This window comes from Coffea arabica, chromosome 2c (genome assembly GCF_036785885.1).
Source record: "Coffea arabica cultivar ET-39 chromosome 2c, Coffea Arabica ET-39 HiFi, whole genome shotgun sequence".
Classification (NCBI taxonomy): domain Eukaryota; kingdom Viridiplantae; phylum Streptophyta; class Magnoliopsida; order Gentianales; family Rubiaceae; genus Coffea; species Coffea arabica.
Genome location: NC_092312.1, coordinates 16,069,650 through 16,080,713, shown reverse-complemented (window position 1 = coordinate 16,080,713; position 11,064 = coordinate 16,069,650). Strand labels below are relative to the sequence as shown.

Here is an 11,064-nt window from a genome sequence, read left to right as displayed (position 1 = left end):
TTTTTGCCTTATGACAATATAGATATAGACATAAATACGCATCAAACATGTAAAATTTAATGCTTAAGTCTAAATTGACATCCAAGTATTTGTATATCCTTAAGCATCGTTTGGATTGAGGGAATGGGAGGAAAAGAAAAAGAAAAGAATTGAAGGGATTTGATTTTTGTTGTTTGAATTGATTTTTTAGGAGGGAAAGGAAAGGATGGTGAGAGAGAGAGAGAGAGAGAGATGGTATTGTTGTTTTGTTGAGTTATGGTTTTCACTGCAAGGTGGGTAAAAATGGAGGGAGCTGAAACCAAATTAATTGAAATAATTTAACTTTTTTTAAAAGATCAAATTTTCCTTATCTCTTTGTTTTTTTTTTTTCGGAGACGATAACAGTTGTATAACATAATCTATTCTACACTAAAGGGGAAGGGGGTGGATCTAAGAAGGCCCAAGAATAATTTGGAGGGGACTGAACTACCACTGAATCAAACGAGTGCACAATACACTCGCCTGAATTTTTTGAAACAAACCACTTAAATGTGGCATTCCCACCAAGCTAGCTGGTGGTTTTTACCAGTCCACTGACCACCTCGTCAAGCGAAACTCTACTTTGCTATAGTCGTGCCACGACGGACGGCCCACGAAGGCCAAAACCCAGCCCTGTAGTACCCAAGTGACTCGCCCGAGACTATTAAATTTCAACCAACCCAATCCGCAAAATCCCTGTATAAAACCCCCGGTTTCCACATTAAGAAAAACCTTCGACAGAGTTCAGCGTCTTTAAGCTTTGGCACACTTGAAACCTGCAGGGATGGGAAAGAAGAAGAAGGTGAAGGCAACTGATGGCGACAGCCAATACAGCCCTTCCACCGTCTTCGTCACCGGCTTGCCCTATTCTTTGACTAATGCTCAGGTACTCATTCTTTCGGTTGCCTTTTTAGCTCATTGCACTGTCATGTTTACCCTTTTTCTTTCTTGTGTTTAATACATCCTTTTGTTTCTGTGAATTTGTAGTTAGAAGAGAGCTTTAGTGAAGTTGGACCAATAAGACGCTGCTTTATGGTTACGAAGAAGGGTAATTATTGCATTTATTTGAGACAGTGAATTGCTTTTTCGTGTAATTTTCCGACTTAAATAGCTTAGTACAGTCTCTGCATAGCTAGTAAACATTGAATCCTTAATATTGGCATTTTATATCATTCTTAAGTCTTGAGTTATTTTTCTTGAGGACAGGGTCTAGTGAGCACCGGGGCTTTGGCTTTGTTCAATTGTAAGTCTGAATTGGAATAATTTTTCATTGTGTCAGTGTAAATTTTGCTAATCCCTTTATTTTTTCAACTCCAGATTATTGGTTTCATATCATTTTGCTCGAATGAGCTTATTTTGCTCACTGGTTCTGCTGTTTTTATTCACTAGCGTGTTAAAAATAATTACGTGTGCAAGTCTTGATACTTTTTGGGTAATGTCTGGAATTGCAGCGCTGCAGTTGAACATGCTAATCGTGCTATTGAGCTGAAAAATGGGTCCACTGTTGGGGGTAGAAAGATTCAAGTTAAGCATGCTATGCATCGTGCTTCTCTGGAACAACGCCGATCGAAAGGAAATCAAGGTTTATACTTATATGCTTACCTGCTATTTGGTCTAATGCTTTCTGCTTTCTGATTGCGTTCTCATGAAGAAAATTGGAAACTCACATTGAAATTTGTTTGTGTTATCCCTTTTTTCCAAAAATAAATTTAGCAGAAATTTCTGATGGTGTTGCCCAGGCAAAAGATAACAAGTTAAGTTTGTCTGCCAAGACAGTCGAGCACGAGGAGTTTTCAAAATCTCTATCAACAGGTGTCCAATTATGACGGAGTTAGTGTGTGTTTTCAATTTATTTCGATCCATCGATTGATTTATTTTCTGTTAGCAGTGAATGAAACACTTGAGTCCTTGGAGAAAAGAAAAGCAGCTACAACTTCTAGCAGTATAGCTGATGAAGAAACTTCTTTAGAAAAAGAAAAGCAGAGGTATTACTATGTGATGTTTGTGATCTTATGAAAATTTGGTCATGGGATTTATTTTGCATTCTGATCTTTGCTGAAACCCCCTTGTGGTCGTTTATTTCACCTTTTCACTCTTACTGGCGTTGTAAACTGCTATATGTGGCAATGATTTTGCTTTTCCACCTGCCTCCACCCCCTGACCCGATTTTTAGTGTTGAAATGTTACTCCATTCATAAAATGGTCAATTTCGTATTTTTGCAGCTTCAATCATATGTTGACCTCCATATTAGATAGGTGAAATAGTATTTGGTGGTATAATAATAGACTTAGCGACAGCTAGTTACTTTATGAGAAGGTGTGTGTGTGTGCGTGCGTATACACACACATATAATACATGCATGATTGCTCCATATTTCAGTGTTTGTTGGCCTATAGAGCACTGAGATAGGGTTTGTTTTTTGTTTCTCATTTAGACTTAGAGGTATGGTTAAAAAGTTTACACTGTGAAATTCTTTGAAGTCACTGCTACATTGATTCCATGGCAACTCACATACTTGTATGATTTCTCTATACCTCTAGGAGTGAGATACATTGCTTGGAAGGTCATGATTACCTTTCGTTGATTTTCTGCGAGAGACAAGTGCTTATTTCTTTACTGCACCATGATGTGTATTTTTCAATTTATATGACAGAGTTGCAAAGACAGTCATATTTGGTGGTCTTCTTAATACTGCTATGGCAGAAGATGTTCACCGTCTTGCCAGAGAGTGTGGCACAGTACGTTCTATTATTTATCCTCTCCCCAAAGAGGAGCTTGAGCATCATGGTAATGCATGTCCTTATTTTGTTCTCAGTGCATCCTGGTTTACATTTCCTAGGTTCATGCTTGTGATCATCATGCTGAATTGATTAAAGAGTCTTGTCCAATGGCATGAAATATTCTGAGTGAATATCTGTATCACTATATTGTGCAGAATGGGGAGTTTAATTACAGATGTGAATTACAGTTTTGGGTCCCAATCTGCAATCATAGCATACAGCGTTGAGCTTCCTATCGTTTTTGGTTCTAGCTAAAACAAAAAGAACGGTTCTCCATTGAACAAAGAAGCCCTTATGATATAGTTAATACACTAAGAATTTATCTGACTCCTTGCAAGATTCTTGGTTCCTCAGTTAATGTAGACATAGCTTAGCTGAGATTGCTCTTTAGATGACTTCCTCAGGCTACTCTCTGTTTGGTGATTGTCCATATAAACACGATCATCTGTGGATGCATATGTTATAGGTTTCTCAAAGCTATGTGGCACATATCTTATAGGTTTCTTAAAGCTATAATGACTATCTACAAGTTAAATCCTGGACTGTGGTTGTAAGGTGGTGGTTTGTCTAGACATGGTTTTGGGCTTCTGAATGGAAGCTCTTTAATTTGTGATGCTGATGTGACACACTGAAATTTGTCTTCTTGGATGCCAATAAGCCATTAGTGATTTCTCTTTTTGTTCTTGATACACTGTAATAATTTTGAAGAATATGTTTCTTTGATAATACCAAAGAATATGTTTCTTCTAGTACTATTTTGATTTTTCTCTTTATACATGACCTTTGTCAACTTTTGAAATTTCAAGTATGTTGGGGATTTATCACTACTAAATGGAAGAGGTAGGCCCCAAACTGTGTGTGATTACTCAGTGTTTATAAACATTTTGAAGCAAAACTTTTGTTTTCTAGTTTTATTTGAAGTGTTTTTCTTAGGATAATAACGTCATAACTAAATCTTTTTTAAAGAAAATGTCAGATCACATTTATGTAAAATTTTTTTGCAGGTCTAGCTCGAGATGGATGTAAAATGGATGCTTCATCTGTCCTTTATACAAGTGTTAAATCAGCTCGTTCCTCTGTTGCAGCATTACACCAAAAAAAGATACATGGTGAACTTCTATGGGCACGTCAGCTTGGTGGAGAGGTAGATTTTCAGTTTTTGAGTGTGGGTGTTTTTATACGAAAAAGATTGCTTTATTCTTGTCCTTGCATTTGAATTTGCAAATGTGATGGAATGGTATACTAAGTGTATGTGAGGTTACATGGCAATAAATTGTTGACTATATGACTGGTTGAAATTTGACAAGACTAGAGGTTGTGGTTGCTAGTTTTGTAATCGAGTGGTTAAAGTGGACGAGGAAGTTGGTCAATAGGAGTTCACTGTCTTGTTTGAACTTGTGCTAAAGGTTTATATTGTTAGAAATTTTTTGCTTCTGAAGGTACCTCATTGTAGATTGAGATATTGCCTTTTCTTTTCAGATGGAAATAAAATTTGAAACTTTTACACAGTTCTTAAAAAAAGTGGATTAGTTCAACTTATGCTTTTAGTGTTCACAAGAGTTGTTTTGCTTTAAATACTGTTCCTGGTATTGCTGACCATCTTAAAGTTTCCTGGAGCTATTCTTTGTAGTTTTTTCATGAATAACTTTCGGCTTCCTGGAATCGTCTATAAGCTGCTCTCTAAAAGTCAAGCACTTCAGATTGTGCTATTCCACTTGGCATTGCCTTCTGGTAGGCCATGCCTTGGAGACTGTTGCTTGACCATCTCTTCGGCATTTGGCAATTCCATGTAGCCTTTGAGATGCTATTAACCTCTTGCTGCACCAATTAGGAATAAGTGAAAAATGTTGATTGTTCTGAAGGGCCTAGCCTATCACTCACTCTCTCTGAAAATCACAATTTTCCTTGGGTTTTAGATACTAAAAATTAAGGTGCTGTATTAATTATCGGAATGAGAAGAAAAGAAAAAGGAAAAGGTTGCTTTATAATTTTTTTAGGCCACCTGCTTTTCCTGATTTTTAACTCTGTTTCATATTCTTGCATATAATTTGTTCAGGGACTTTAACTTCTTCATAGAATATAAGTATTTCTATATTATTCTTGTCAACTAGGGCTCGAAGACCCAAAAGTGGAAGCTTATAGTGCGGAATCTCCCATTCAAGGTTTCTTATGCTCGTTTTCTTCTCTATGCGTATTTTTTGTGCAATATTAACTATTCTACAATTCTTATATTCCCTTTATTAATATGTGCAAATATTATGTGTTTGACATAATTGAACAACTCTGGCCTATCTTATTAAAAAATAATGGCAGATGACGACTGACTCTTAATTCTACATTAGCCAACATCTAACTGCAGGCAACAGTGAATGAGATAAAGAACATGTTTTCGGCTGTGGCTTTCGTGTGGGACGTTTTTATTCCTCAAAATCCTGAGACAGGGTGTGTTTCCTTAAACTGCAACACTTTAGAGTTTGTTACCTATTTTTATTTAAGGGTTTGAACTTTTCCTGTCTTTTTCAGGTTGTCGAAGGGATTTGCTTTTGTTAAATTCACATCAAAGCAGGATGCAGAAAATGTATGTATTTTGTCTGATAACATCTCTAATCTTTCAGGCAGTTATCTGCCTTTCCAGTTGAAAACTACATAAGACTAGGGTGTAAAACCATAATATTTCCCAAAATGTCAAAATCTTCAGAGATAATAGAAGAAGTAGGGGCAAAAAATACAACACATTTGTTCAATTACTACCAAGGCGACATGCCACCAATAGTGTAGCGTATGTCACCATGATAAAGAAATTAACTCATAGCAAGACTAAAAAAATGACATGACCTAAGTAATTAGTTGATGATTCTTGCGTATTACTCTAAATAGTTCAAGTTGTTGTCGTCTCTTAAAAGGTTTTGAAAAAGCTCCTAATCTCTTTAAAAAAAGGAGAAATAGTTCTATGCAAGTAGGTTTTAACCAGATTCTCTGAGCTTGGAATGTCCTTCTTTTTTTCCTTTGAAAGAATCTGAATCTCATTTGTTCAGTTCTGATGTTGTTTTTGGTTGTGGTTTTCTTGTACGATGTGAAATTTGAGATACATCAGTATTTCTTCTATTAGCTATTGCTTATGGAATATGGCCTCAAATTTTTTTCCTTTTCTGTTTAATTGAGCACTAAATCTCAAGTTCGAAGCTTGATTTAACAGCTTCAGGCAAACATATCATTCTGTCAAATTAAGCTTCTAACACTTTGAATTTTGGTGGACTGAATCATGGTTTATGTTGCCAACTAGTTTTTTACTTCTTTACATTATTTGAAAATTTTTTTGGGTCCTTTTAATACTCAACAGATTATCAAGATGTTCAATGGGAAAAATTTTGGTAAAAGACCAATAGCTGTTGATTGGGCTGTTTCGAAAAAAGTTTATGCCTCCGGTGGTAAATCTCTTGATGCTGGTGAAGAAGGTAACTTTCGCTTTTCAAATAAAATTTTTATTTGTGCAGTCTGCAAAATGATAATTGAATTGTCAATAGTGTTGCAATTTGTGGAACAACTGGAGTGGTCATTACCTTCTTTTGAGTAAATGTTCCTAGAAAAAGGTGATATCTATTTGCTATTGCACAAATAAATTCAGGACCAAATAAAGTTCTTTTCCTCTCTTTCTCTAAAGTAGAAAACTGTTGCTCCATTGGTTTACTAATGGTTCCTTCAAATTTTATGAAAGGAGAATTATTTTGCTTGTTCTGGTTGTGTCATGCTAAACATTGTCATTCTGACACGCTACATCTACTGTTTCTACTGATAACCATCTTTTCCTTGCTTATCTGAATTCCAATGCTGAAGTTCATAATGATAAGTGGGCCTTTCTCTTAACTGCTTTGGTTAGCTTGAGGAAACTGGCAGTGTCGAATTTTGCTTTTAGCCTTTAGTTTTATTTGCCTCTGGAAGTAGACTACCTTTTCAAACGCTTTCAGTCATATGCATGCATGTGCAGATCTTTCCTAGTTTTTTAGATTTTGGTCATCTTTTCTCTGGAAGTAGACTATCTCTTCAAACGCTTTCAGTCATATGCATGCATGTGCAGACCTTTCCTAGTTTTTAGATTTTGGTCATCTTTTCTCCTGTCTTGTGTTTTGCTTATTTAGCATTTGAGGAGAAATCTTTATATATTATCAGTTCTCTCTCTCTCTCTCTTCTGCACTTGGTACGAGATTAGCATAGAACTTAATCCAACTTATGCTTTGATGACTGATATAAGGGATATTCTGTGATATTGTATTACTTGATTTGGTTCATTTATTTATCATGGATAATCTATCTATCCTTTTCCACTCACTTAAATGTGAAAAACGAGGTGGCTTAAAATATAATGCTGGGAAGTTGGGAAAAGAAGTCCATGTCTGACTTATGTTATTACAGGGCCGGACAAACATGGTGAGGAAAGTGATAGTGATGGTGATTTGGATGAGGATGATACAGAAGTCAATGAGAAATCCCTACAAGATTACAAAGTTGATGGTATGTCAGATGGGTCTGATTCAACTGAAGAGAAGGTCTCTGGCAGTGAAACAAACTTCGATGAAGAAGCAGATATTACAAGAAAAGTTCTCCAGAACCTAATTTCATCGCCGTCTAAAGCGACAGATAGCTTGGATAATGATAACTCTGGGCTGTCCAAAGAAATGAAGGATGATGAAAGTTTGGGCATATCAAGCAAATTGTCTGATACTTTTATTGCACCAAACACAATACCAGGAAATTCTGGGAAAAACAAACAAATAGAGAAAAACCCAACTGAGAGGGACAATGAACTGCAAAGGACAATATTCATTAGCAACCTTCCTTTTGATTCCAGTAGCGAAGAAGTAAAACAACGGCTCTTGGCATTTGGTGAAGTAGAATCCTTTCTTCCAGTTCTTCATCATGTTACCAAGTGAGAATGAACTTTTCCTGTTGGCCATTGGATTTCCAAATATCTTCTCTTCCAAATGAGAATTTGTCTGATATGATCTTGGTTTTACTCTGTGCAGGCGACCGAGGGGAACAGGATTTCTCAAATTTAAAACATCAGATGGTGCTGATGCTGCAGTTTCAGCTGCCAATGCTGCTGCTGGTTTGGGTATCTTTCTAAAGGGTAGGCAATTAAAAATTTTGAAGGCTCTGGACAAGAAGGCAGCTCAAGATAAGGTTTCGGAGAAGACCAAAAAAGAGGATCGTGACCACCGCAATCTTTACCTGGCAAAGGTTGGTATGAAGATCAGGCGGCATTCTTATTATATTTATCTTTTTTTTTTTGGTGTGTGTAAATTCTATACTTGCACTTTTATGTGTGTGTCTAACAGCATGTTAATACTCTTTTCTGACCTAACAGGAAGGTCTTATCCTCGAGGGAACTCCAGCTGCTGAAGGTGTTTCAGTGAGCGATATGTCAAAGCGCAAAATGTGAGTATTAAGTTTTATTTGTAAATGATTTTGGAATTTATCTTATTTTATGTGGTCCACTTCTACCGGGAAAAATCTTCAAGTATATATCTGTACATCATCTGCTAGATGTCGATCTTTCAATAGCGAATCTGGTTATTATCCGGCTGTAGTTTGTTGTTTGGTTACCTGGCTGCTTATTACATTTTGGAAGCTTTGAGTTAATGCATTGTCTCATATCTTCGAGGAGAGTTATTTTCTGGATACCTAATGGGCCCTGGATTTGCATTCTACAAACATTATATGTCCATGTCTGCTCTCTGTCATGCTAACTTTTTTCTGGTGCAAACAAAGTAATTTATATTCGTCAATGTAGAAGCAATTGTTAGGGTTTGTTTCCAGATTTGTCAGAATAAACTGATGAAGTAGTATTCAGTGATTCCAAATTTGTTGGCATGAGTAAGTTGTATATTGGCAACTTACAACTGCTTGAAAATTTTTATTGGATCTTTCCTGATACTGTGAAGATAGAGCATATTTCAATAAATGGTACCCCAATTGGATGAAGCGATAAATTTCTCTAAAGTTACACGGAAATGTGCTTTATATGTCTGAGATGGCACTTCATACAGTGGCCTTTTCCCCTCTGGATATTAGATTGGAGTTCAAAAGGGTGTTAGCCACACTTCTTGAAACAGGGCTATATATGGTTTACATGGATATGGGCCAAAACAATGGCACATCAATGGTGGAAAAGTCATTAACTCCTGGCTTGACAAGTTCCAGTCTCATAATTTACGTTGCATGTTTGTACATATGAAATGGCAGATATTCTTATATCATTTATCTCAAGAACACCTCAAATTGCTTTAGTTCTGCAGTAAGTGGAACAATAGAGAATCAGCTTAATTTAAGCAAAGAAGAATAGGCCCTATGAGTTGTAAATTTTCCAGTATAGCTTTCTTGCTTATGCTCTTAAATTTAACAATTTTTGAGACTGTGGTTGACCTTTTGTGCTCCAAGAATTTGCAAACTCAATAATGCTCCAACCAACTGTACAGGTTGCAGGAGAAAAAAATGACTAAACTTAAATCTCCAAACTTCCATGTGTCAAGGACAAGGCTGGCGATGTACAATTTGCCAAAGACAATGTCTGAGGAAGAGTTGAAGCAACTCTGCATACATGCAGTAACTTCTCGAGCTACTAAGCAAAAGCCTGTTATTCGACAGGTAACAGATGTTCATCTCCAATTGAGTTTGTGCAAATTATGGATCACACATTTTTGGATCCTAGGAGTGTTTTTGTCATGCAGATAAAAATTTTGAGGGAGTCCAAGAATACAAACTCAACCAGAAAAAATAGTTCTCGTGGAGTGGGTTTTGTCGAGTTTTCGGAGCATCAACATGCACTTGTGGCTTTGAGAGTTCTTAACAATAATCCAGGTAATCTGTTTCATAAAACATTACATTTGCTCTCTAAATGGTGACACTGATGGTACTCTGCCAGTCTGCATATAAAAATTGTTGCTGTGAGTTACTAATATCCGGGCAAGCAGAGTGAGTTCAACTATCAGTTGTATCAATGCTAATCCAATGTGGTGTTATGGGTGCAGAAACTTTTGGTCCTGAGCAACGCCCAATTGTCGAGTTTGCTGTTGATAATGTCCTAACACTGCGAAGCAGGAAAGACAAACTTCAAGCTCGGCAGCAGGATTCCTTGAATGGCGTTCAAGATTTGCAGCAGAATGACAAATCAAGTGCATTGGATTATCATTCAAAAGAGAAATCAAGAAAACGCAAATCTAGACATGATGCTAAAGCATCAGACACTTCTGGGAGTAAGACAGAAGCTGAAGTTGGGAGGCAAGTTTTTGCAGAATCTCCTTCAGGGGAAGTTCGAGTTGTTAAGAAGCAAAAAGGTGATGCTGGTGGCAAAAGGGACAACATTTCATTCAAGAAAAAGATGAGAAGCTCAAAAAATAAGCAAATACCCGACCAGGAACAAAGAAACCCTGATGGAGGCGTGCCACATCCAGCTGAAGGCACAACCATTAGTGCTCATAAGCGTGGACATCAGGAAAGAGCACAGTTATATACCAAAAAGAGGAGGCTTCAGAATCAAGCACAAAAACACGAGGAACCCGTTGGTCCTGAGATAAGAAAAAAGAGTAAAAGGAACAGTGACCCTCTGGGACGGGATGTGGTGGATAAACTTGACACACTAATTGAGCAGTACAGATCCAAATTTGCACGGCGCGATGCGGACCAAACTGACCATGAAAAGCGAGGTTCCAAACAGATCAGGAGGTGGTTCCAATCGTGATTGTTCTAAACTTTTGTGCAAGTTAACTGTAACTTCTATTAAGTTTAATGCTCAACGAGGGATTGGCAGCATGCGTCTACATTGTAGACTTGCTGAATTTGATTGCCAAGTCATTACTGGAAGATAGGGTTGACAGAGAGCATCTGTCTTGCGTGCCTTCTATGCCCTTCCATAAAGAAAAGGCTGGGATAAGGAACGAAAACAATAAACTATTGCTGAGAATCCTTTTCTTTTTCATCTGTTATCAATTATGTAACATTTAGGATAGAGTAGCTGATTTGGAGTGGTTCTATCTAACGAATACCTATGGCCGAAAAATCGCCTGTCATTTTGTTAGGGATAATTTTAGAAACTTGCTCTGAGATTTCTAACAGTTTCACTATGCTCTCTGAGATTCTAAAAATATTACTAACCTGATAGGTTACACAGCATGTATAATTTAGCCATTAGTGATGTAAGCATTGGATACCAAATGACTGGCGGTGGAGGTAAGTGATATTTTGAAAACTTTAATGGAGGGCACTAAAATT

The 11,064-nt window shown here is 37.0% G+C and overlaps 1 protein-coding gene across 2 annotated transcripts; it reads left to right on the top strand.

Moving 5' to 3' along the window:
* Positions 1-731: 731 nt before the first annotated feature.
* LOC140035084 (uncharacterized) lies at positions 732-10,769 on the top strand. Of its 2 annotated transcripts, none has more exons than XM_072074603.1 (18): positions 732-904; positions 1,006-1,066; positions 1,225-1,261; positions 1,470-1,600; positions 1,735-1,830; positions 1,907-2,003; positions 2,673-2,806; positions 3,804-3,943; positions 4,911-4,961; positions 5,159-5,241; positions 5,323-5,377; positions 6,140-6,254; positions 7,210-7,723; positions 7,821-8,034; positions 8,162-8,232; positions 9,273-9,441; positions 9,525-9,654; positions 9,825-10,769. In XM_072074603.1, exons 1-18 carry the CDS (start codon positions 803-805, stop codon positions 10,532-10,534), a joined length of 2,910 nt encoding a protein of 969 aa, XP_071930704.1. In that variant the 5' UTR covers positions 732-802; the 3' UTR covers positions 10,535-10,769. The 2 variants fall into 2 exon arrangements, with proteins under 2 accessions (XP_071930704.1, XP_071930703.1); XM_072074602.1 differs by having other exon boundaries at positions 1,732-1,830.
* The last annotated feature ends 295 nt before the right edge of the window (positions 10,770-11,064 follow it).

Excerpts from the sequence above, each read along its gene's own strand:
- LOC140035084 (XM_072074602.1), top strand. The coding sequence starts at position 803 with ATGGGAAAGAAGAAGAAGGTGAAGGCAACTGATGGCGACAGCCAATAC. Across the intron at positions 2,807-3,803 it reads AGAGGAGCTTGAGCATCATG|GTCTAGCTCGAGATGGATGT; the intron begins GTAATGCATGTC and ends ATTTTTTTGCAG. Across the intron at positions 8,035-8,161 it reads GCAATCTTTACCTGGCAAAG|GAAGGTCTTATCCTCGAGGG; the intron begins GTTGGTATGAAG and ends CTGACCTAACAG.